This window comes from Canis lupus, chromosome 34, assembly GCF_048164855.1.
Source record: "Canis lupus baileyi chromosome 34, mCanLup2.hap1, whole genome shotgun sequence".
Taxonomy (NCBI): domain Eukaryota; kingdom Metazoa; phylum Chordata; class Mammalia; order Carnivora; family Canidae; genus Canis; species Canis lupus.
The window spans coordinates 23,652,235-23,676,812 of NC_132871.1; the positions used below are offsets into that span (position 1 = coordinate 23,652,235).

The following is a 24,578-nucleotide window of genomic DNA, read 5'->3' on the forward strand; positions in this document are numbered from 1 at the left end:
ATAGCCAAGATATAAAAGCAATCTAAGTGTCCACCAATAGATAAATGAATAAGGAAGATATGATATACACACACACACTCTAGAATATTACACAGCCATAAAAAAAGATGAGATCTTGCTATTTGAGACAATATAGATGAACCCAGGGGGTATTTGGGCTAAATGAAATGTTAGACTAAGAAAGATAAATACCATATGATTTCACTTGTAGTGGAATCTTTAAAAAAATGAATAAACAAAAAGCAGGATCAGACGTATAAATACAGAGAACAAACTGATGGTTGCCAAAGGGGAGGTGGGTGGGAGTTGAGCAAAATGGATGAAGGGTAAGGGATCCTTGGGTGGCTCAGCAGTTTAGTGCCTTCCTTTGGCCCAGGGCGTGATCCTGGAGCCCCGGGATCAAGTCCCACATCAGGTTCCCTGCATGAAGCCTGCTTCTCCTTCTGCCTGTGTCTCTGCCTCTCTCACTCTCTCTCTCTCTCTGCCTCTCATGAATAAATAAATAAAATCTTTTAAAAATGGATGAAGGGGAGTAGAAGATATAGACTTCCAGTTATGGAATAATAAATCACAGAAATAAAAGGCACAGCATAAGGAATATAGTAAATGATATTGTAATAGGGACCTATGGTGACAGATGGTAGCTACACTTGTGGCAAACATAGCATAATGTATAAACTTGTCGAATCACTGAAACTAATGTAATATTGTGTGTCAACTACACTCCAACAACAAAAAAAAAAGCAACCACAGGAGCGCCTGGGTGGCAGTTGGTTGAACATCCAACTCTTGGTTTCGGCTCAGGTCATGATCTCAGTGTCATGAGATTGAGCCCCATGTCAGATTCAGTGCAGAGTCTGTTTAAGATTCTCTCCCTCTCCCCACCCCATGCTCCCACTCTCTAAAATAAATAAATAAATATTTTTTAAAACAACCACATTTTCTGACTTTTTATTAGGTATTAGGAAAGTATGGTATGCTGTGTACACTCCATTAGCCCTTACAAATCCCCTTTCCACTCTTCTTCGCCATGCTCTATGTCTTTATCGACTGCATCATCAGATTCCCTTATAATCCAGCTTCTTATTGAGGTTAGCCAATGAGAGAGGATAAGACTGGATAGTGGGAGCAGAGAGATATGGGCCCTGTTGGGCCATAATTTGGCAATTGCTGCATTCCTCTATCACAGACAAAATCTTGTCATCTGACTCCCTTTCCGCTCTAGATATTGCCAGTTTGCATTAACTGCTCCCACATCTTGCTCCTTCAAGTCCAGAAATAGTGACAGTTTTCTGTTGCTCCAAGTTCCAGGATTTCATCAACCCTGTTGATATCCCTTTATCCTGTCTATGCCTTTAAAAAACAGTCCTTTCATTAAACTCTTTTATCATGCTTTTCAAGTGACTGTCTCTTTCCTGCTGTGATCCTAAGCTATACATATATGTCACGTTTAATGACTAAAATCCAAGACATTAAATTTTGTGAAGATGAAGATATAAGCAAAATGGCAACCTATGTATAAAACTTTGAGTAGGAAATATCTATCAAAAAATACTGTTGAATGAAGTGTAGAGGATAAAATGGTTGGAAACAGACTCTGAGTCATCAAAGATCTTTCAGTAGGCATGATTAATTCAAGAATATTTAATTTCTGAAAGAAATGAAAAAGAGGAAATAGAATAAAATTCTAGATGTGTGAAAGGGAGTGAAAAAAGAATAATCAAGTATGAGCATTTTACACTTGCAAAGAATGTTCCCCAAAACTCAAGAAATGTATGTACACATTTCTACCCATGAGGTGCTTTTTTTTTGCCATTTCAAAATATTTTCTTTAATATTATAAAATATTTTCATGAACAAGTGAGCTAGCAAATACACATTCACCAATGTGCCTTTGATAAGATTATCCTTCTAACTCCACCCCCCACTCACACATCAAGGTAGGCATAAAATTGGAGAAATGAATAGAGCAGATGGTACAGTAAGAAGAAATTGATTACAAGTATGGAATATTGTGCTTGTTTATTTTTCTATTTGGAACAAAACAAAACATTTTAGTGCAAACATAACTTTTCCTCTCTTCCATTTAAGTATAATGGAGAAAAAATTACTTTTAATTCAGTCTATAGGGTCTCTCTCAATTTACAGATTAATATCCTGGTTAATATAAATGAAACATTTTCCACTACTAATTTAATGAGGATAGATACATAGACACATATTTTATAAATATGATGTGAGAGCTAGTTTTTAAAGTGTTTATTATTTTTATTACCTTTTACTTTAAATTATGAAATTAAGAAAACCAAACACTAACACTTGGATTCAATATTAATATTCAACATATGATCTGTATTTACTCTAGAGGCTATTTTTGCATTAACCATGTAAGTTAAAGTATTATACATATAAAGAAGTCAACAATTTAATCTCTAATTTCACTATGCTATATTAAATAGGACAAGAGCTGTGAAGCATCAGGTCAGAAATTAACATATCATAAGAGTTCAATAAATACGAGTCAAACTGGAATCTAAGCATAAGCCAACCCTAACTTTGAATTTCATTTAGCATATTATATTTCCATAAAACATATAAACACATCTATTTGTACCAGGATATTGCTTGGAAACTAGGTATTAGAATCTGGTATCTACTCTAAATTGTAGACTATACCATCTCATGTAATACAAGTTAAATCTATCTTATATATTGTGTTAATGAAGTCACAGGAAATGTTTATTATAAAGTAGCCTAGAGGGCCTGGGTGGCTCAGTCGGTTGATTCTCAGTCTGAGCATCAATTAGACTCCTGGTTTCAGTTCAGCTTATGACTCAGGATCCTGGTTTCAAACCCTATGTCTGGCTCCATGCTCAACACAGAGTCTGCTTGAGATTCTTCTTCTCCCTCTGCCCCTTCTGTTCATTCTTTCTCTCTCTCTCTCTCAAATAAATAAATCTTTTCTTAAAGAATAAAGTAGCCCAATAATTCACTCTTTCTCCATCCCTACATATTTTTAACAGAGTCACTTGAGTTCCTTTCCAAAATACTGAGTTGGGGAGGTAGTAGTTAGGTTTCATTCACTTATATAGAGTAAATGGGTTATTTCATCTTCAAGCATATAGGGAAAAAATGGAACTGAGGATAAGGATTGGAGAATAAAACGCTATCACAGGAATAGGGCTAAGAAGGCATGAAATAAACTATCATGTAACAATTTCAAGATTTTTCTCATCTCACTTACTTGGAACACTCCACCCATGTAAACCTTAAAGACTAGTTGGGGAACTACACAGTTAGGTCACTAAAATTAAAATCTACCTATTTCTGGCTTGGGATTAATTTCATGAGCACATACAGTAGTGTACTTATTACTGCCACTGTAACCTAGAGAATACTATCTCTCCTAATGGTCCTAACATCTGATTGTTTAAGGATAAAAAGTGTTTGAGAAGTTAAGACCAGTTTTAATTAGCCAATAGTATTTTAAAAGGCACCAATACCTGTGTAATTGAGTTCCTGCTTTGTTTGCCCTCCTGATCGCCCTCAATTTGTTTTGAATTATAGACTTGATTCATGTCTTATTCTTTTTTTTATATTTTTTGATTCCTGTCTTATTCTTAAGAGTCCTTCTAGACCTTCACTTCTGCATAGGAACCCAATTGGTACCCAGAAAATGATATTAATGGCTGCTAGATTTCCTAATTGTTGCCTCATGCTGTCTTTTCTCTCTGCATGTTGCTTGCTCATGCCCTATGAGGCTCCATCTGTCTTGTAGGCCTTCCTTCATTTGTCCTGCTGTGTCTTTCTCTAAGCATCTGACACATCCCTAGGGGCTTGTTCGGTGCTCAGGTCCAAGTTCTTGCTGGTATGGCCATCCCTCTGCTGCTGATGCTCCCATTCAGGTCAAGAGAAAGGCAGTGTTGGATAAACACTGAGAATTTGTATGCAAGGCTATCCCTGAATTTAAGTCTTGTTTCAGTTAATTCCTACTTGTGTGATTTTAGGCATCTTATGTAATCTCTTTGTCAAATGACTTATTAATACATGTAAAGTTCTTGAATTTGCTAATCAAGTTCTTAGTAAATGTTTATTATTACTAAAGAGACACTTTAGCTGATTTTTAAAAGATAAAGGCATTTTTGTCAGGCAGATAAGTGGGCAAAGTAGTAGTTTAGTTGCAAGTATTAAGGCAGGAGCCTATTTGGTGCAAGATATTAGCTGGACCCAGAGCAAGACTGAGTACTAAATTACCAAGCTACTGATTTTATTCTCCTAACAATCCAAATGCTTGGAAAGAAAACTTCTAATATCTGAGACAGGACTGAAAATCTTGATGTGAAAAGGTTGGACTTCTAGAAATTACAGAAAAAAAAAAAAATATATATATAATCCTTAACATTGAAGATATGTAAACCAGTAGACTGGACAAATTAGGGACTGGCAAAACGATCTGAAAAAAATACACAGAACATAGCATTAAATGACAAGGATGTGAAAAATAAGAAATAGATTTTTTTAAAGATTTTATTTATTTATTTATTTTGAGAGGAAGGGAGAGAAGGAGAGAGAGAAGGCACAAGTAAGGGGTAGAGGCAGAGGGAGAGGAAAAAGCAGACTCTCTGCTTGAGCAGGGAGCCCAAAACAGGGCTCCATTCCAGGACCCCAGGATCATGACCTGAGCTGAAGGCAAACACAACTAACTGACTGAGCTGCCCAGGTATCCCTGATATAGGTAATTTTTTTAAATGAGGGTAATATGATGTAGTCTAACATATACCAAAATGGATTTTTGGAGGATAGGACAGAAAAAACGAGGAAGGTGAAAATAATAGGTGAAAAATTTCCAGAATTGATAAAACACATGAATCCACAGATTCAGGAATCACAATGAATCACAAACAGGATAATTAAAGAAAAATTCACACCTCTACATATCATGTGGAGTCACAGAACAACACATTTTTAAAGCAGCAAAGGAAAAAGAAAAGATTACCTCCAAAGGAATGTCAAACAAACAATGATAGAGGCCGGAAGACAGTAACATAATACCTTCAGAATGCTGAGGAAAGAGTATTGTAAAAAAACAAAAACAAAAACAAAAACAAAAACAAAACAAAACTATTGTAAATCCAGAAGTGGATACCCAGCAAAGTTATCATTCAAGAAACCCACTTCAGACAAATAGAAATAAAGAATTTATTCCCAAGGCATCCTTTGTAAAAGGATTTCAAAGTATATACTTCAGAATAAAAATGATCCCAGAAAGATGTCTGAGATGCACAAAGGAATCCTAAGCCTAGAAACTGAAGGACATGAACAAATATAAAGAAAATAAAAATGTGTTTAAAAATTAACTTCATGATTTCTAAGAACCCTTCTAGTTGTACAGTAGTTGATTTTTTATATTGCTTTCTACTTCAGTGTAAATAAGGGTTATTTTTGATCTGTATTCATGTAGCTCTCTGTGCATTAGCCTAAGATAATAACATTCATAACTCTTCCATATATCAATACTTTCTCCACTCCTGTCACCCCAAATCCTGATAGCTTTACTGACATACTCTAGACTTATAATATCAATTAGTATCAACTATAAGAAGATAAAGGTATATGTATACATTTTAAAATATAATTAGCGCTTTTATCCTTTTTAAAAAAATTTTATTTAAATATGATTTAATTAACATGTAGTGTATTATTAGTTTCAGGGGTAGAATTTAGTGATTCATTAGTTGCATATAACACTCAGTGCTCATTACATCAAGTGCCCTTCTTAATGCCCATCATCCAGTTACTGCATCCTCCCACCTCCTCTCCAGCAACACTCAGTTTGTTTCCTAGAATTAAGAGTCTTCTATGGTTTGTATAACCCTCTGTTTTCATTTTATTTTATTTTTCCTTCCCTATGTTTATCCGTTTCATTTCTTAAATTCCACATAGAATGAAATCATGTTATATTTGCTTTTCTCTGACTGACTTATTTCGCTTAGCATAAAACTCTCTAGTTCTATCCACATCATTGCAAATGGTAAGAGTTCATTCTTTTTAATGGCTGAATAATATTCCACATCTTTATTGTTTCATCTGTTGATGGACAGCTAGACTCTTTCTATAGTTTGGTTATTGTGGACACTGCTGCTATAAACATTGGGGTGCATGTGCCCCTTTGAATCACTACATTTGTATCTTTTGAATAAATATCTAATAGTGCAATTGCTGGATCACAGGGTAGTTCTATTTTTAATTTTTTGAGGAACTTCCATACTGTTTTCTAGAGTTGCTGCACCAATTTGTATTCCCATCAACAGAGTAAGAGGGTTCCCCTTTCTCCACATCCTCACCAATATCTGTTGTTTCTTGAGTTGTTAATTTTAGCCATTCTGACTGGTGTGAGGTGGTATCTCATTTTGGTTTTTATTTTTTTTTAAGATGGTATTTCTTTATTTGAGAGAGAGAGAGCACAAGCACGGGAGGGGGAAGGGCACTGCGATAGGGAGAGAGACAAGCAGACTCTCTGCTGAGTGCAGAGCCCAATGCAGGGACAATCCTAGGACTCCCAAGACCATGACTTGAACCCATGACCCTAGCCGAAGTCAGATGTTCAACTGACTAAGCCACCCAGGAGCCCCTAATTAGTAATTTTTATCCTTTCTATAGTAAGCACTTGTTCATTATAGATTTGTGAGAATCTACTAAATTAGAGCACTACATAACTATTTGGCTTTCTCATCATAAATTAGGACAGATCTGAGTTGGCCTACATACACAATAGTCAATTATATTAATTATTTAAACAGAAATAAGCTCATAGTGTCTGTATTTTAATGACTTATAGGGGAGGTGGGCTTGGATATTCAATAATTAGATGGAAAGAAGTTTCCTAATATAAACAAAACCAAAATGAGCCAGATGATGGGGATAATAAAATAATATATATGGCATGATGGATTAAATAAATAGAAAAAATTCAAGATATTTTTAGATAACGAAAATGATAATGAGGAGTAAGAAATATAAAACATTAGAAGATGATAAGAAAATAAGCAGTGAAAGGAAATACTTCAAGTATACCCATGAGTTATGAAAAGTGTAGTGTTTAAGTACTTAAAAAGCAAAGTAAGCAAGTCTAACTGGTTTTGTGATTTTTTTCTTTAACCTCAGAGATTGTTTATTAGTGATAAGCTTCATAATGTCATTAATAAAATGGTAGAAATATGCTTAGTGATGCAATTTTTTTAAAAAGCTAACATCTATTATATTTAATTACTTTAAGCAAAGTGATTTTCCTATACAAATACCAAAAATGTGGTAAAGGGACTGGAGATGACCACTTTATTTACTTTCCCCTTTAGATCTAAAAAAAGAACAAAAACAACCAACCAAAAACACTCGAGCTCTTAAATTTTCTAATTATCTCAAAATTCAAGGGATATTTAGAAAGGAAATTACAATGCCCTAAACATGGGGAAAATTGGGGGGAAAAAAAGAAACAGGAAATGAAAAAATGCCAAAAGATGAGTAAAAATGTGTAGTTGACCCTTTAATGACACAGGTTTGAACTGTGTGAGTCTACTTATATGAGAATTTTTTTTCAGTAAATACTGCAAATGTATATTCTCTGCCCTATGATTTTCTTAATAACATTTTCTTTTCTCTACTTTACTTTATTGTAAGATAATTGACTGATTATGTTATCAGTAAGGATGCTGGTCAACAGTAAGCTATCAGTAGCTAAATTTGGGGGAAGTCAAAAGTTATACATGGATTTTCAAATATGCATGGGAGTTAGTACCCCAACCCATGCATTGTTCAACTCTCTCTTTTTTTTTTTTTTTTTTCAACTCTCTTAAGAAGATGGATAACTTCTTAAATTTCCTCAACTAACTATTCCCTTCACAAGGCCAAAGACTATTATTTGTTCAATTTGCTCAAATGATGTTCGATTGAGATGTTAGAATTTCCTCTACTACTTAGAAGAATCAAACTCCAATTATTAGAAATGTATGTGAATAATCTGTTCCTCTATTTATTAGATAAGAGAAATGGCCAAAACTTATTTATAGCTAGCATTATAGCTATAAATATTTCTATAAATATTCAAAGATAAGGAATCTGAAGTTCAGTAAAGACAGGTTCAATGACTTGCCCAAGAGTATAGCTTGCTCAACTAATATGAGGCAGAATTAGGATCTGAATAAAATTTTATATGACTTTAAAATTCATGTTCTCTGTGACATATTGCTTCATTTTCTCAAAGCTTAACCATTTTTCTCCCAATTTTAACATACCACATATATAACATTAATAGTAACAACAGATATTTTAGATAGAAAAAATTAAATGGAATTCAAGCCCTCTTTTTCAAATCTTACAATTTTCTATTTTTTCCTCAAACCTATATAAGAACATATATTCACATAAAGTTATGTATTTTGATTTTTTAATATTAAAGTGTAGTTATTAAGAGAACTCATAATAGCATGTTGTCCTTTTTCACCTCTTGGATACAAGAAATATATTAACATTTCTCAGGCCCTTGTAGTAACTAGTGATAAGCAAAAGTGCTGGTGTGTCACGCCTGGGAGAAAGTACAGAAAATGAGTGTGACTTCCTTATGCTCCTCTTCTCCAGTTATCAGAGACCAGGGAGATCAGGTGGTCCAGCTATAAAAGCTTTTGTTAATCTAAATTCCTGAGTGACCGTGTGGAAGAGAAGTTTCCAATCTCAGCCTTGACCCACTTTATTATATTTATTGTATGAAGCCACTGAGATTTTGGAGTTGATATTGTAGCATATTTTAGCCCATCCTAACAAGAAAACAAACATTTTTATATTCATACTTCTCCAAATTATACTATCTAGTGGTTATATATTTTAAAAGGTTGATGCTATGTAGTTTAATTAATCTTTCCTGTGGTATTAGCCACTTAGATTTTTATTCAATTTCTCACTAATATAGATAATTTCTTAATATTCATATTTGTAGAGATTAAATGTTGGAAAATTCAACAGAAGTATATAGGTAAATAAATTACTGTCTTTGCATCAAAACAATGAGCACAATTGGGTAGTTGTTTAAAAGTACTCCTTTAAAATGGAATAGAATGGTAGAACATACTTTATTTAATGAAATGAAGATAGGTCTTAAAAGAAGAACTCAAGAAAATAGAGAGTAAAGAATAGACTCTTTGGTGCAGAAATAGCTAAGTAAGAGCAGAGATTTTAAAAGGAAAAGGGATGAAAATAATGGAATTGTGAGAAAAACCAATGAAAAATACCTAAAAGAAGAGGTCAACGTTATGGGAAAAGAAAGGATGAAAAAAAAATGTAGATGCCCCAACACATAATTATAACTATGTGAACAAAGAAAGGTTAATTTTGGTTTAAGATTTAAAAATTGGAAATATCAGAATAATAGACCTGGAGTATGGCTTCTGGGAGGACTGTAAAATCATCCAATCAATGATCCTTTAATTAAAAAAAAAAAAAAGGATTTTATTTATTTACTTGACAGAGAGAACACTAGAAGGAGAAGCCACAGAGGGAGAAGGAGAAGCAGACTCCCCGCTAAGCAGGGGATCCAATATGGGGCTCAATTCCAGGACCCTGAGATCATGACCTGAGCTGAAGACAGACACAGGATCCTTATTTTATTTATTTATTTTTTTACTTTTTTTTAAATTTATTTATTTATTTATTTATTTATTTATTTATTTATGATAGTCACACACAGAGGGGTGGGGGGGGCAGAGACATAGGCAGAGGGAGAAGCAGGCTCTACGCACCGGGAGCCCGACGTGGGATTCGATCCCGGGTCTGCAGGATCGCGCCCTGGGCCAAAGGCAGGCGCTAAACCGCTGCGCCACCCAGCAGGATCCCTATTTTAAAGATGAGAACCGACGCTGGGTGGCTCAGCCTTGAGTTCCTGTCTTCGGCCCAGGGCATGATCCTGGAGTACCAGGATCGAGTCCCACATCGGGCTTCCTGCATGGAGCCTGCTTCTCCCTCTGCCTCTGTCTCTGCCTCTCTCTCTTTCTCTGTGTCTCTCATGAATAAATAAATAAAATCTTAAAAAATAAATAAAGATGAGAAAATTCAGGTCCCCCAAAAAGTCAAGACAAAAATCTCAGGTATTCACACAGCACAGCATCCATTTCCTCTCTACTTCAGATTCCCCCATCTTCTTGAGATTGTGACAGAAATCAGTCCAAGCTTGGAGAACACAAACCAAACCAAGAAATGAATAAATATGACATTGAAGATAAGCTTTTCTCATTTTAGGCAGATAATCAGTTTTCCTAAGTCCATGATGACAATGAAAAGGATCAGAGAAGGATTCACAATTGCCAAATTGCTAAATTGCCTGCTTTTGAGATGCAAAATCTATTAACATTGACTGTGTAGTAGCTATATTTGTCATTTAAAATGTGAAAACATTTAGGGGCACCTGGCTCAGGCTGTTAAGCCTCTGATTTAGGCTGAGGTCATGATCTCAGGGTCCTGGGATTGGCAGGGAGTCTGCTTCTCCCTCTCCCTTTGCCCCTCCCCCAGCTTGTGTTTTCTCTCTCTCTCTCTCTCTCTCTCAAATAAATAAATATAATCTTTAAAAAATAATTTTTAAAAAGTGAAAACATTTAAAAGAAAATCCAGCTAATTATGAGCTGGTCATCTCTGATGAATAAAAGTACTTTTAATAGATAAAATATGAACTTATATACATGAAAATTTATATAAAAATTTATTTTCTTAAATAATAGTAACTTGGAAAAATAATAGTCACTTGGAAAAGAATACTTAAAAATGCATTGTATATGTATACTTCATTTATTTCTAAGTTTCTAGAGAATTTTCAAGGAGGGAAGAGAAATAGAAAGAACAAAAGAAAGACATAAGACTTCAAATTCTATAGAAACATTACATCTTCGTGACTTAGTCAATCAAATGATTGGCAAAGGGCCTGATATAGTTAGCTATCAATACGCTAACATCAAGTAACTGAAAAGTATTGATTGGCGTTATTCTTTGAAGGAGACACATCTTTAAGGCAAAAGGCCATTATTTATATGTGAAACAATGTCTTTTAGCCACATATTTAGTGATTAGTGTTTATCCCAGCTTAATTTTATTGTGCTTGGTTCCTCTTTGTCACAGAGGTGTTTTACAAACAATTTCAATTTTTATAATTGTTAATTAATATTATATTAATATATCATTATATATATATATATATATATATATATATATATATATAATTTAGTGAGTGAGTGAATGAATGAGACCAAAATCTGCCTCCCTATGATTTCAACTCCATTTGTTTTATTTCTTTCCCATTCTGGATCTATATACCTATTGGAAAGAATGCAATACCACTAACTGATACTTAAACTGAATCCTAAAGGACAAATAGGATTATCAAGGTGAATAAAAAGAAGAGTATTCCAGACAAATGGCACAACTTGTACAAAAGCATGTGATATCAATGATTTCAAAAGATATAAATCCCCACTCTTTTTTAATGTGACAGGTATTTTTTTTTCTTTAGACATCCCAAATGATTATAACATCCTGGTGAAGAAGGCATTAATACTATTACTTTTATTGTAATTTGGTATGAGGAAATAAGATACATCCAAGCTTTACAGTAAGGCAGTAGTAGAGCTAGAACTAGAACTAAAAACTTTGGTTTTCTGATGGCAATCTGAATGATCAATCACTGGGTAATTTTAACTCTACATTCTGAAACAGTCTCTTAACTGTCTGATTTTTCTCATCCTTGCATATAATTGCAATAATAATAAGAACTAACCAAAAAAAAAGAAAAAAAAAAAAAAACAGAAGAAGAAAGAGAACTAACACTCATTGTAAGGTTTGCAATGTGCCAGGCATAGTGCTAGAACTCAATAGAAATCTTCAATAACAGCTAAGTATTCTGAGATTTAAAGAGGCTCAGAAACCTTCCCAGAACCCTCAGCTATTAAGGGGTAGAGAATAGTTTGAAAGCAGGTCAGTACTCTTAACCAGTATGAGACACTGCAAAGACATTATAGTAGTTAACCATAAATCTATAATTCCTTAATTTAATTTTAGAATGCTTCAGTCTGGTTCCACCCTACTTATATACCTCAGGTGATGTAAATTCCTAATGGTGTCCAAAGTGACCTAGGCTATATTTTTACATGAACTTTTCATATTAATTCCCCATTTTGTTATTCAACAAAAATTTATTTTTGTTAATTTGTGTATTAAAAATTATTTGTGTTAGCTTTAAAGAAATAAGACACTGCTTTTGCCCTTAAGCAGTTCATAGTGAAGACAGGAAAAATCAATGACTATAATACAGAATGTATTGGGCTTCACTTAAGGTAAATACTGGAATCAAGAGAAACATTAGGGAAAAACACCTAATTCATTCTGAAGGAATAAGGGAATGTTTCAATAGGAGGCAATGCTTAATCTAAATAATCTTGAGGCATAATAAAGAGTGAGTCAGACAAAAACAAAGAGAAATGAGGAGCCAAAGGCATTATATGCAAAAAGGACAGTATTTTAAAAGGTTTGAGAGAGTCTGTCTCTATCTAATAGAATTTAGACTAAGTTTAACTCAAGATGGCTAAGTTTCAAAATCACTTCCTCATTCCACAAAAAAATTACAAATAAAACTACCATATGATGCAACAATTCCACTTCTGAGTATATATCCAAAAGAAATAAAATCACTATCTCAAAGAACTATCTGCACTCCTCTGTTCATTGTCAAATTATTCACAATATGCAAGATAGGGAAATAACCTAAGTGCCCAATGGTAGATAAATGGATAAAATAAATATAATGGAATATTATTCAGCCATGAGAAAGAAAGAAATCTTCCATTTGTGCCAACATGGATGGACTGAGGGCATTACGCTAAGTGACATAAAGCAGTCAGAGGAAGACAAATACTATATATTCTCATTTATCTGAACTCTGAACATTATCTTGAAAAAAATTATAAATTAGTACATGATTTTCAAATAGTACATTGCACCAATTAGAGAAGATTGAGACGAAATTATGAGAAATATTATGATGGTAATAAACTAGAATTTATTGTGCACTATGGCAGGATTTATGCTAATGACTTTACATGTATTTTTTATGTAGTGGAAGAGAAATCAAAAAAGTGTATGATGAAAGTAAGCTAACACCTCTTCTGTGAAGTCTTCCACAGCAGTTTCAGTTTGCCTTGACATCTCTTATCTCAATTTGGCATTTAGGAGATACTAACTTACACGTGACTATCTAATTCAAGTGTACATGACCCTAAGCAATATAACACAGTGATTAAGAGCAAGAGCTTTAGAGCTAGATTTTCTGGCTTGAGTCCCATATCATCCTATCATTTGCTAGCAATTTTAATCTTAGGCAAGCTACTTAGTGTCTTAGTATACTACATACAATTAAAGTATATATATGTGTATACACACACATATACACTAAATATAGGTGTATGTACGCATATGTGTGCTAAACATGTGTTTGTATATACATAAGTTCCTAATGTAAGTGGGAAGTAATAATTAATATTTGTTAAGCTATACATTGTTTCAGTGCCTTACTTGTATTGATTAATTCAATCAATTCTCATTAGAACTCTAGGGATTAATAATTTAGCATCACCATTTTACAGATGACAATACTGAGGAAAATGGAGATCAGGTAATGTTCCTGAAATAATACTGCCCGTGAAGTGTAAAATAAGGGATCCAAACAAGGGATCCAGCACAAAAACTCTAGCTGTTAACTACTATGTTATGCTGCCTCCCTCTATACTATGCAATGACTCAAATTCTTTTGAGATTGAATGAAAAATCTTCTTAAAAAAGAAATGGGTGGCACAGTGAGTTGAGCAACCAACTCTTGGTCATGATCTCAACCTTGTGAGATGGAGCCCCATGTCGGGCTCCACGCTCTCTCCCTCTGCCTCTGCCCCTCCCACTTGTACTCTTTCTCTCTCTCTCTAAAATAAATAAATAAATATTTTTAAAAAATGGATAGAAGTATATGTACACAGTTATATGCAGCACATCTGGCAATGTACTTCATTGAAACTAGGCTCTTTTGCCTTTTAGAAACAAGGGTTTAATAAAGAAATATTTTCAATATTACCATTTTTAAAGAGGGGGGTGAGGACATCACTAAATGTCTTTTACTTACTTTTCTTCTTGATAAAAAAATGTTTAAAGTTTTAAATGTTTTAAAGCAATGCAAAGTCCAATGATCTCTAAGTTTTTTCCCAGAAATGGATCTCATTCTAAAACAAGAACTAAAATTTTGTTGGGTCCCTACTACAAAATGACTCTTTCCCAGGCAATGGGAAGCATAAAGGTTAATAAGAACAACCTCACAAGAACTAGCAAATGGGGTTTTCAAGTAATTCAGACTTCTACAGAAAGAAACGGAATATTGTCAATTATATGGGTCTGCTAAAAATAAAGCCAGAAGAGTTATTGTGCCCAATTTCATTTTTACTCTCTTGTGGTATTCCATGGGTTTCACGTCTGACATACTTTATATGGATAATGTGCTAAGTAAGAGTATTCAATTACAATTTTTTCACAATTCCCATGCACAAATATCCTCTTCCTGGGTCTGATAACAAAGTCACACCCCAGCTGTCACATCTAAAGGAAATCTGCTCTTGGATGTTACCCAGATTTTTTACTAACCATAGGAAATATTGAAATGCTCTGGTGCATGGAGGAGATTTAAAGGCAATATTAAAAGTATTTAGCAATGATGGTTTACTGTATCATTTCCAAATGAACAAAGAGTAAAGCTAAAACAACCCTATGACTTCCATGATTATCAATAGCATTTCTATTTCCAATTTTCCCTAAAGCAAAGTCCTTATTATCCAAATATTCACCATAGTGACATGTATATTCATTGCATTAAAATGATCCCTCTAGATTATCCTTGGTCTAGGAAATGTCAAAAATAAAGCCAAAGCTAAATCAGATTACCTACCAATAAAATAGAGTTTACATCAAGGACAAGCAGGAGGTCTCTTAGGATCTGAAATCTAGGACTTTTGAGTGGTTGTGGATAGACAGAAATGCTCTCACGTGCAATTTTGATAGAGAATTTTATTAAAATCCTTCATTTTGCTTCTACCCCCTACCTTGTCCACTAACTACTAAATCTACTCAGGAATTTAATTTTCATTTTCAAAGTCTCAAGAGGGTTAGAGCTCTAAGAATGACTGCAAAATATAGGTGCTGCTCTTTTGGTTTTTTTTTTTTCTTCCAAGAAGAAGTAGATCAGCACAGAAATGTTCTCAGTTTATAAATCATAATCTACCATTCAAGACCCTGTACTATCTAGTCCCAACAAACCTTCCTGTGTTAGCCTGAATTACCCCCACCAGACTACAGCCAAAATGAACTACTCCATACTTTTCAAACGTATTATTTGCTTTCTGTTCCCCCGTTGCTGTTAATGTTGTTTCTTCTGCCCAAAATGACCTTTCCCCTTCTTGGCCAGTCTTCAAGGTCTATCTCAAATGCTAATTTTTCCAAACTTCCCTAATTCCTCATGTAGCCTCCCCTCTCTTCTACCTACCCAGGTTGAAATACTCTGCTTACTGAATTCACAGCAGAACAATTTGAGCTCTTTCTTCTCTCTTTTGAATCGTTAAGAATCTCACTACTTTTTACATTCTGTTGCAGTTACTTGTATTTAGTGTTTACGACTCACTACTTGTGACTTCCTGAAGCAAAGACCTATTAGTCTTTATATCTTTGCCCAATACTATGCTCACTAGAACATCACAGGATTTTGTGGGATTTTTTGTTTGTTTGAAGAAATGGCATTGTACTGAGATTCGAGTGACCCAGTGCCAATGTGGGGGAAATAGTTGCATGTTGAGGAAATTGCTCAAGAGACTAGAACTAAAATGCAAAGATATCATAAAATGTAACATTTAGGCATTTATACTTCATCCAAATATCAAATTACTCACTTGGACTCTGGAGCTTAAGAGAACAACATGGGTTTGAAGGGGATGGGTCCATTTATATGTGGATACTTTTGAAATAAATACAGTACAGTACTACAGATATATTTTCTCTTCTTCATGATTTTCTTAACATTTTCTTTTCTCTAGCTTACTTTGTGGTAAGAATACAGTATGTAATATATATAACAGATAAAATAGGCGTTAACAGATAAAATTGACTTTATGTTATCGGTAAGACTTCAGCCAACAGTAGGCTCTGTGTAGTTAAGTTTTAGGGAAGTCAAAGTTATGTACAGATTTTCAACTGTGCAAGGTATCAGCAACCCTAACTATACCCCCCACCCCATTGCCCAGGGGTCAACTATAGATGTTTTTACATTAATAAACACTAGCAATTCAAAATAGCATACTCTATCAAATAGGAACATAAATTGTTCTATTCATATACAGTATTGTATTTATAGCACATGTCATTTTAGTCTTTCATCTAGAATAAAAATATTTATTAACAAATAAAATTTAAAATAAAACTAAGACAAATAAAACAAGTTGTGTTTAACTTTCAGTGAAGGTTTTTGTCCTGGACATTTTTAATGATTAAAAAATAACTCAGATCATTACATCTAAGCTATATAACTTCTCTATTATTTTTTTAAACTTGGATTTTTTTCTCCTAAATTTTAATCTTCAACTACAACTAATGAAGATCTGCCAATGTCCAGTAATCTTTTTTGCCATTAATGAAGTGGTTGGTATAATACAAGAAAGCAAAGAATCTATACACAGACTACTAATAAAAGTTTAAGTCAGCCTAATAACTAGATGCAAAAAAAACTTTAAACATAACGCTTTTACTGATTATTCCTATAATCAGTAAATATTAGAATTTAATCAGATATAGGATGTCCTTCTTTGTTTGCATTTTTATAGCCAACTTCATTTCAGTGTACCATATGTTTTTTACTGAATCCCTTATTTGATAAGGAGAATAAAGAAGAGGTAATGAAACTAAACTGCATGACTACCATTACCAGCACGTGCCAATAACCCATCTTAGCTTATAGAGTATACACTAATGTTTTGTCAACAAAAAGTTTTGGTAATAATGTTCTTGTTATATACCAGGTAGTCTTATAAATAATTTATATACATTATCTCACTTGGTCTTAACAATAACTTTTTGAGGCAGGTACCATTACTATCTCTATATTACAAATAAGGAAACTGATACCCAGAAATGTTAAGTAACTTGCCCAAGATCATATAGCTGGTAAGGGTAGTATAGCTAAGATCTGAACCCAGTAAACATGAAGCCCAGATTCTTAACCACCATACTTACCACCTCTTACTGCAGCCAGCTAGCTATTATAAACCAGAAGAATTTGCATTATCAATTTTCTGTTGCTCTAATACAAGGAAACAAGCATTTTTGAGACACTATTGGGCAACATGCCCCAGTTTAGGATTCTGTGGGAAACAAGGCTTTTCCATTTGCTCCCCCACCTCCCTGCTACTGTCAGCCAGCATACTGGTATGAAGGAGAAAAGAAGTGGTGCCTGGAGGTCCAATAGCTAGCTGGCTAAGACCTACATCCATACAAGTCCCTTTCTCAAAACGTGAAGTGAATCCTATCCCCCCATTTTATTGAAAAAAACTCTCTAGTGACCTAGTTAGCTCAAACACTCCTAAACTTTCTACTCTTTATTTCCAAAGTTTAATCCCTATGAAGTCAAAGCTCCCTTCCATAATACGTAATTAGATTGGACCTGGTCTCATCGCTGTTTTAAGCTGATTCTTGAGGTCCTTGCTTCTGTTTCCTGCCAATGAGCTAGATCCATCTTATTCTCAACATCAATTGCCAACTACAGCTAACAAAACATACAAAATTATTTTATTGATTCACAGTTTATAATGCCTTGTTATAGCAAAATATGCATTATAAAATAATTTGATACAGTTATCAAAATTATGAAATAATTATACAGTTTGATCCAATCTTTTATTTCTCTAATACCAAGAAATGTACATGAAAAGAAAAAGTGTTATATGTAACTTATCCAAGGATTCATCGGTTTATATGAAGTTAAAACTGATTGTAGCATACCATCTTTGAAAAGCCAATTCAAAACATAAGCATGGCTTATTGTGTACATTTTCTTATAATCTCCTTGAAAGCAAAAAACAACTTTTTCTTCTCTGTATTTCTCACAACACCAAATACAGCATTGTGCAAATGATCAGCTTCTATATAATGCTGACCAAACTGAACAATTACTCAAATAGTTACTTATAGACAGCTTACAAATAGTAAAGACAGAGGCAGCTATTGTAAAAAGCAGATGACCAATCATTACTGGACAGATTTACAATCAATTCCATCCAAAAGGTCAAGATCATCTTGCTGCATGCGGAAAAAGGTTGACATTAAATTTAACTGTCTGTGACATTATAACCAATCTTTACTTTTTAAGGTAATACATTTTGACATAGCAACAGAGAGAAATTTGTTTGTGATTTGTGACAGAAATGACAATTCTAAGGCAGTAATTTTTTCACCTTACAAAATTACTGGAAATCTGTAAAGTGCTACTCAAGGAAAGTAACCAAAAATCTTTACGGTTTAGTTCCTCTGAAAGGTCATAAATACGGTGAAAAATAGCAGAATGCTGTAAAACCAATACCTAGAGGAATCCCAAAACAATGCCAAGAAACAGAATGTACTCATAGCGACTAATACATGCAAATACTGGAAATAAATTCTAACAGATTAAACAGGTTTTGTAGCAACTAAAAGGTATATTCAAATCATTCCAAAACTAATCAAGCTTAAGAATATGGCAATCTTCCCTACTAATAAGAATATAAGCTGGCTAAGTAGCCTGAATAACATATAAATTATAGCCAATATCAGTAGGTATAATTTTTAATGTGTTTTTAATTAAAAAGAAGAAACTAACCCCTTAACCAAATTAAATCACTGATTTAGAGTCCCAATTCTGTATTCTGATAAACATATTCATTTTTATTACTATAGCATCACCCTGATGAGGTATTACGTCCTAACCATACTACAGAATCATGAAGACAAAACTTATCTTTCTGTTGAGAAATGCTGCAACATTCTTCTTTTACTCATTGAATATGCAATACCTAGTCAAGTATCTGACAAATCCTCTAAAATTAAGGAAGAATTAATTATGCGTAATCTTAAAAAATGAAATATCTTTTCAAAACTGGAATGTCGAACACAGGCACGTTTTCTTGCCCAAGTATGTAATTCTGAGGAAATGCTATACAAAACAAAGTTAAATGCATTATAACTCGATAAAAATAGTTTAAAATAAATACCAGAGCTTCAGGATAAAGTGGACATATAAATCCAAATTCTTTGCTCTGACGATTCTCTACTCTTTGTAATTAACATGCATAATGTAGTCAAGCCTTTTCATTTTGAAAATGAAAGTAAGCTAATGCGGAGTATCTCCGGATCAGAAAAATCTTAAGCTTAAATGTCACAAGCATTCTTTGTAAAAAAACAAAGGGAAAAACAAAAAACAGATTTATCATCTGCTTTCAGCTATAAACAATGCCTTAAGCAGATATCTACATTAAGAGGACCAAGAGCATCATTATTTCAATAGATCTGAGAAATACTTTAAATGTTTGCCTTTTAAAACAGTTCAGATACTGAAATACAAATTTCAGGAAATCAGCTTATAGCTCAGATTCTGGTAAACATGATTCTACTCATCAAACTTGAATTACTGTGTGGTTACACACTACAATGGTGGCAATATTTCTGTTCTTAAGAAATTCCAGACAAAAAATCTTTTTATTATGTCACTATCTATAAGCTGCTAGCTAGCTATATCTTTCTCAGTTTGAATTATGCAATTTTTATCATTCGAAATAAGAAATGCAATTTGTACAGGATCAGGCTTAATCTGGAAAAATCTGTAGAGCCCCAAACCTTGCTTTTAATCACAAAAAAGAATCTCTTTCCTTACTCCCCACATCCCCAAAAAAGAAAGCTAAAGTAAACACGAACTCACACACACACATTTCTAAAATTCATATTGTTCAGCTGTTGTCTATTTCTATAAATATCAGATATTCAAATATCCTAAGAAAAATCTGATAATAATAAACAATTACATTGATTAATATATTCTACATGACTAAGAGCTAGAAAAAGCAGTAACCCTACAATCTAATAGTATCATCATAATTCATGAGGTCATACCTGATGACTTAGAGATTGAAAAGGCTCACAGGTTCCAGACTGCATGACCTTTCTATTTCCAGAAACCCCTAAAGATTGCATTTCCTGTCTTATAAAAGATAATCACAGCCATCTCTATGTCTCAGCATCTTCAGGGCTAGTGAAGAAAACATCAAACAGCAGATCTGTCCCATCAGTATCTGTTTAAGCCATCAAGAAGATACAAAATCTCATATATTGTTTATCGTCTCCTCTGCAGTTACAAACACCCAGTATTAAGGCAGGATGACACAGTTGTATTTGCTGAGGCTGCTAATGCTGTCTGAAAACAGTAAGCTTACTGCTTGGAGCAATTCTGTATCATCCAAACAGAGAATGAGCCACATCCTTTAGGTTTCCCACTTCTGCTACTATAAAAATGTCACTTGCCAAAAAGAGTTTAATGTTGTCAATCCTTTAAAAAATAAGCAATGTTCTGCTTAATTAAGTATCCAATGTGTCTGCTGAAAATGCCATGTTAAAATATCAATTCTTAATTATTAGTCAGGATTTTTCTACATGATTAAGCTTTAGTATAATGATTTAATAAGCAAATTGTACTCTCTTTTAAAGGAATCTTTCCTCCAAACCATATGTATCATTATTCATCCAACCCATCAAAATTAGAAGTCCTAAATATGAAAAATTTTTATTCTAGCATCTTGAAAACTGCGTTTAACAGTTGATAAATAGATAAGTGCATATTTACCTTTAATTCTCTATAACTTCATTTTTTAAAGACTTATTTATTTATTTATTTATTTATTTATTTATTTGGAGGAAAGGGAAAGGGGCAGAAGGAGAGAAAAAGAAGGGGTCTTTTAAGCCCAATGCAGGGGTCCATCTCACAGCCCTGAGATCACGATCTGAGCCAAAACTAAGAGTTGGACACTTAACTGGGCCACCTAGGGGCCTCTCAAGAACTTCATTTTTATTTCATATTCTTTAGACCAACATGCTTCAAATCAAAATACCTTTTATATTTTAACATCTTCTTCTAAAGAGTTCTATATACACAAAGAGTTTTATATACACAATGTGCTATTGCCAAATTCCAAGACCTCATGGTTAACCCTAGGAGCAAAACCTATGTAACCTATAGGCATTTTTTTTTAAATTTTATTTACTTATGATAGTCATCAGAGAGAGAGAGAGAGAGAAGCAGAGACACAGGCAGAGAGAGAAGCAGGCTCCATGAACCGGGAGCCCGACGTGGGATTCGATCCCGGGTCTCCAGGATCGCGCCTGGGCCAAAGGCTGCGCCACCCAGGGATTCCCCCTATAGGCATTTTTATTGTGATTTTTCACTACATCTTATTTGTGTTCAGCAAGGGTCTTACGCTTTCTTTCACCACAACATAGCAGAATCAGGAAAGAAAGAAAAACAATATCCTCTAAAATTATAAATGGAAATATTTTCTCTTGGGGGGGGGTACTCTAAATACTAAATTCCAGTTAGTTAACATTCAGTGTAATATTGGAAATATTTTCTTTACCATGTGATGAAAGATTGTATTTTAGAAATATAAAATAGACTAAAATTATAACCAATTTAACTGAATTCAAAATCAGGACACCAAGCACAATGTATTATTATCCTAAAACAGCCTTCACATTATGCATAGCCTGAGTTAATGAAGACTTTACTTATATACCTATGAAAATTTTGTTTATAAACTTGTGAAATAAACTAAATAAAATTTAATGATAGCTAAAGTGCTTAGAGAAAATGTTTTCGATAAATGTAGACTAATACCTCAGTATAATCTCCCTTCTCCGACTCAAGACATTTGATGCATAATAAAATGCATCATCATGGAGACTAGTCAAAATGAATCTTAAAAGATTGTGCTTCTTTAAGAAGCTGGCGGTGGGGGAAAAGGTGGAGGAATTGGGACAAAAGGGGAGATAAAAGAGTACAAAATTCCAGTTAGAAGATAAATTCTGGAGAGCTAATGTACAGCATAGTCATTATTGTTAATAATATAGTATTACGTACTTGAAAGTTACACTCTGGTGATAATTATTTTACTATATATAAGTGTATCAAATCAACATGTTTACACCTCAAACTTACACAATGTTCTATGTCAATTATATCTCAATATATCTGGAAAAAACAGTTATCACACATAAAATCTATACAATTGTTTTGTAAAAAATTAAGAAATTTGATTTAATAGCCTGAGCCACGCTATCTCTGTAGAGAAGCTGCTACTCTAATTGCACAAGTCCAGACAAAGAATTTTGTATTTTGGCTGTATGTATACAATTACACACCTGGATGAAAATTAGATGTAGGGAAACATCATTTATCTATGCAGTATTTTCTCTCTTGTAATCAAACTAGGAACTCGTTCTCAAAGACCTACCTTCTCAATAAGATCCTCCTAAACTACATGATCTCCCTTTCTATTTTAATTCTTTAATGTATAAAATATCAAACACCTTCTATGTTCAGACACCATATAAGTGCTAGAGACTTCCTGACAACACAAAATATGCCATCACAAAAGCAGATAATTAAGTTTTAAACACGATTTGTTTTAATAGAAGAATTAGGAGGCAATATAACAGCAGTAACAGGGCATCTGACCTTAGTCTAGGGATCAGAATGTATCTCCTTAAGTGAGATTCTGGTCAATTCAAGAGTGGTAAATACAGGTGGTTGGGCCATGTAGGGTAAGTGGGAGAGAAGGGAGAGATAAGACTAGAAGAATGAGCCAAAGTCCAAGCACAGGAAGCTTTAGAAACCATTTAAAGCTTAGAAGTCATTGAGCTTTATCCTTAGGGGAATGAGAAGCCATCAAACATAACCACTTTTGTAGTTTTAAATTACCCTGGCTATGGCATAGAAACAGGTATATAAAACAAAACTGAAGAAAGAGAGACAAGGTATGTAATTTTGGTCAGGGGATATATGGTCTAAACAAAAATGGTAGCAATAGAAGTGGAAAGAAACTGATAGATTCTAGATCTATCACTTTTTAGTGATCTATCCAATTTTTAGTTAAAAGAGAGGATATGGGGATTGTGAAAAATGAGGGAGAGAGAAATGTAAGATTGGTTCCCTAACCTTCTCCTTTATTACAGATTTCAATTTGACAATCAATATACTTTCATCACATGCTCTGTTGTATTGTTATTTATCCTTTTCATGTGTATATAACTAGTTTTTATAAAATAGCCAGAAAATTGTGAGAAGTCTTATTTTATCTTTCATCTCTGTCTTCTCATATTGTGCATAACAGTTACTATAAATAACTAAATAAACGAGAAATAAACAAAAAATTGAGATTTTCTTTCACATACTTTGTCATAACACGGATATAAACTTTGTTTTCATGGACATTATTAATTAGTATATATAATCTAATTTTCTTCAGAGTTTTCTTGCCAACACACTTAATCTCTGCAATAAAAATATGAAATTGGGAATACAAAGCTTTTAATTTCTCTACCATCTAGTTGACAAAATAATTTAAATGGAAAAGTTATGTATTTATACTTCATTATTTGACCCACTTAATAATAATTTAGCATGGACTAACCAATAAAAAAAAATAGATATCCATTTTTTTAGATGACCATTGCTCTGTGAAAAAAAATTATTCATACAAATCGCTACTCATACAGTGTTAAGGTATTCTTGTAATAGTAAGGCACAATGCTTCTACAATTTCCCTAACAAATCTAACAAAGCCAAAGCCATAACAAAGGAACCCCTTAGTCTGAATGAAGAAAGAACCAAAAGAGTAAAAAGCATAAATCAAAACTAACTTTATGTAGTTAATGATTTGTTGACTGTCAGACTATACCAAATAATAAATGATCAGCATCTTAAAAACAGCAAGAGCTTTACAATAATCAATACATACTTAGCTTCTATTTTTCACTTTTCAGGAAGTATGTGATCCAAAGCCGTCTTTCCAGATAAGGTAGCTGAAATTTAGAGAAGTGACCTGTCCAAGGTCAGCTAATAGCAGGACCAATGGCAGAATTCAGAATTTCTGTCTCCTAGTTTCACATTTTCAACAATAAAATCACAGTCTTTTGATTATATCTTTGTAATAATGTAGTTTCTCTTCATTAATTAAAGTAACTTCCATTTTAATAGTTTCATACATTTTTGGTAGATTGTGAAACATAGTAAATACCTCAGAAACATATCCATAAGAATCAAAAGGTTTTTATTAAAGTATATTTTTATCATAAAGCATCTATTTTTATTTTTATTTAAAGATAATTTATTTCAAAGAATACCTCTGAAAAACTTTGTTTTATATATTACTGCTTTAAAAATCATAAAATAGTTC

At 33.4% G+C, this 24,578-nt stretch overlaps 1 protein-coding gene across 7 annotated transcripts in view; it reads right to left on the reverse strand.

The window, feature by feature from the left end:
* Nucleotides 1-24,578, reverse strand: part of SLC4A10 (solute carrier family 4 member 10) — a 285,441-nt gene that overhangs the window by 186,834 nt on the left and 74,029 nt on the right. For 3 of the 7 annotated variants that reach the window (XM_072811534.1, XM_072811529.1, XM_072811533.1), the window contains exon 1: nucleotides 20,245-20,552. The exons of 1 other annotated variant lie outside the window; for it this stretch is intronic. In XM_072811534.1, coding sequence (XP_072667635.1) covers nucleotides 20,245-20,325 — 81 coding nt within the window. In that variant the 5' untranslated portion in view covers nucleotides 20,326-20,552. Of the gene's footprint in view, nucleotides 1-20,244; nucleotides 20,553-24,578 lie in introns of those variants that run through there. 3 more of the 7 variants (XM_072811528.1, XM_072811532.1, XM_072811531.1) reach the window with 2 other exon arrangements.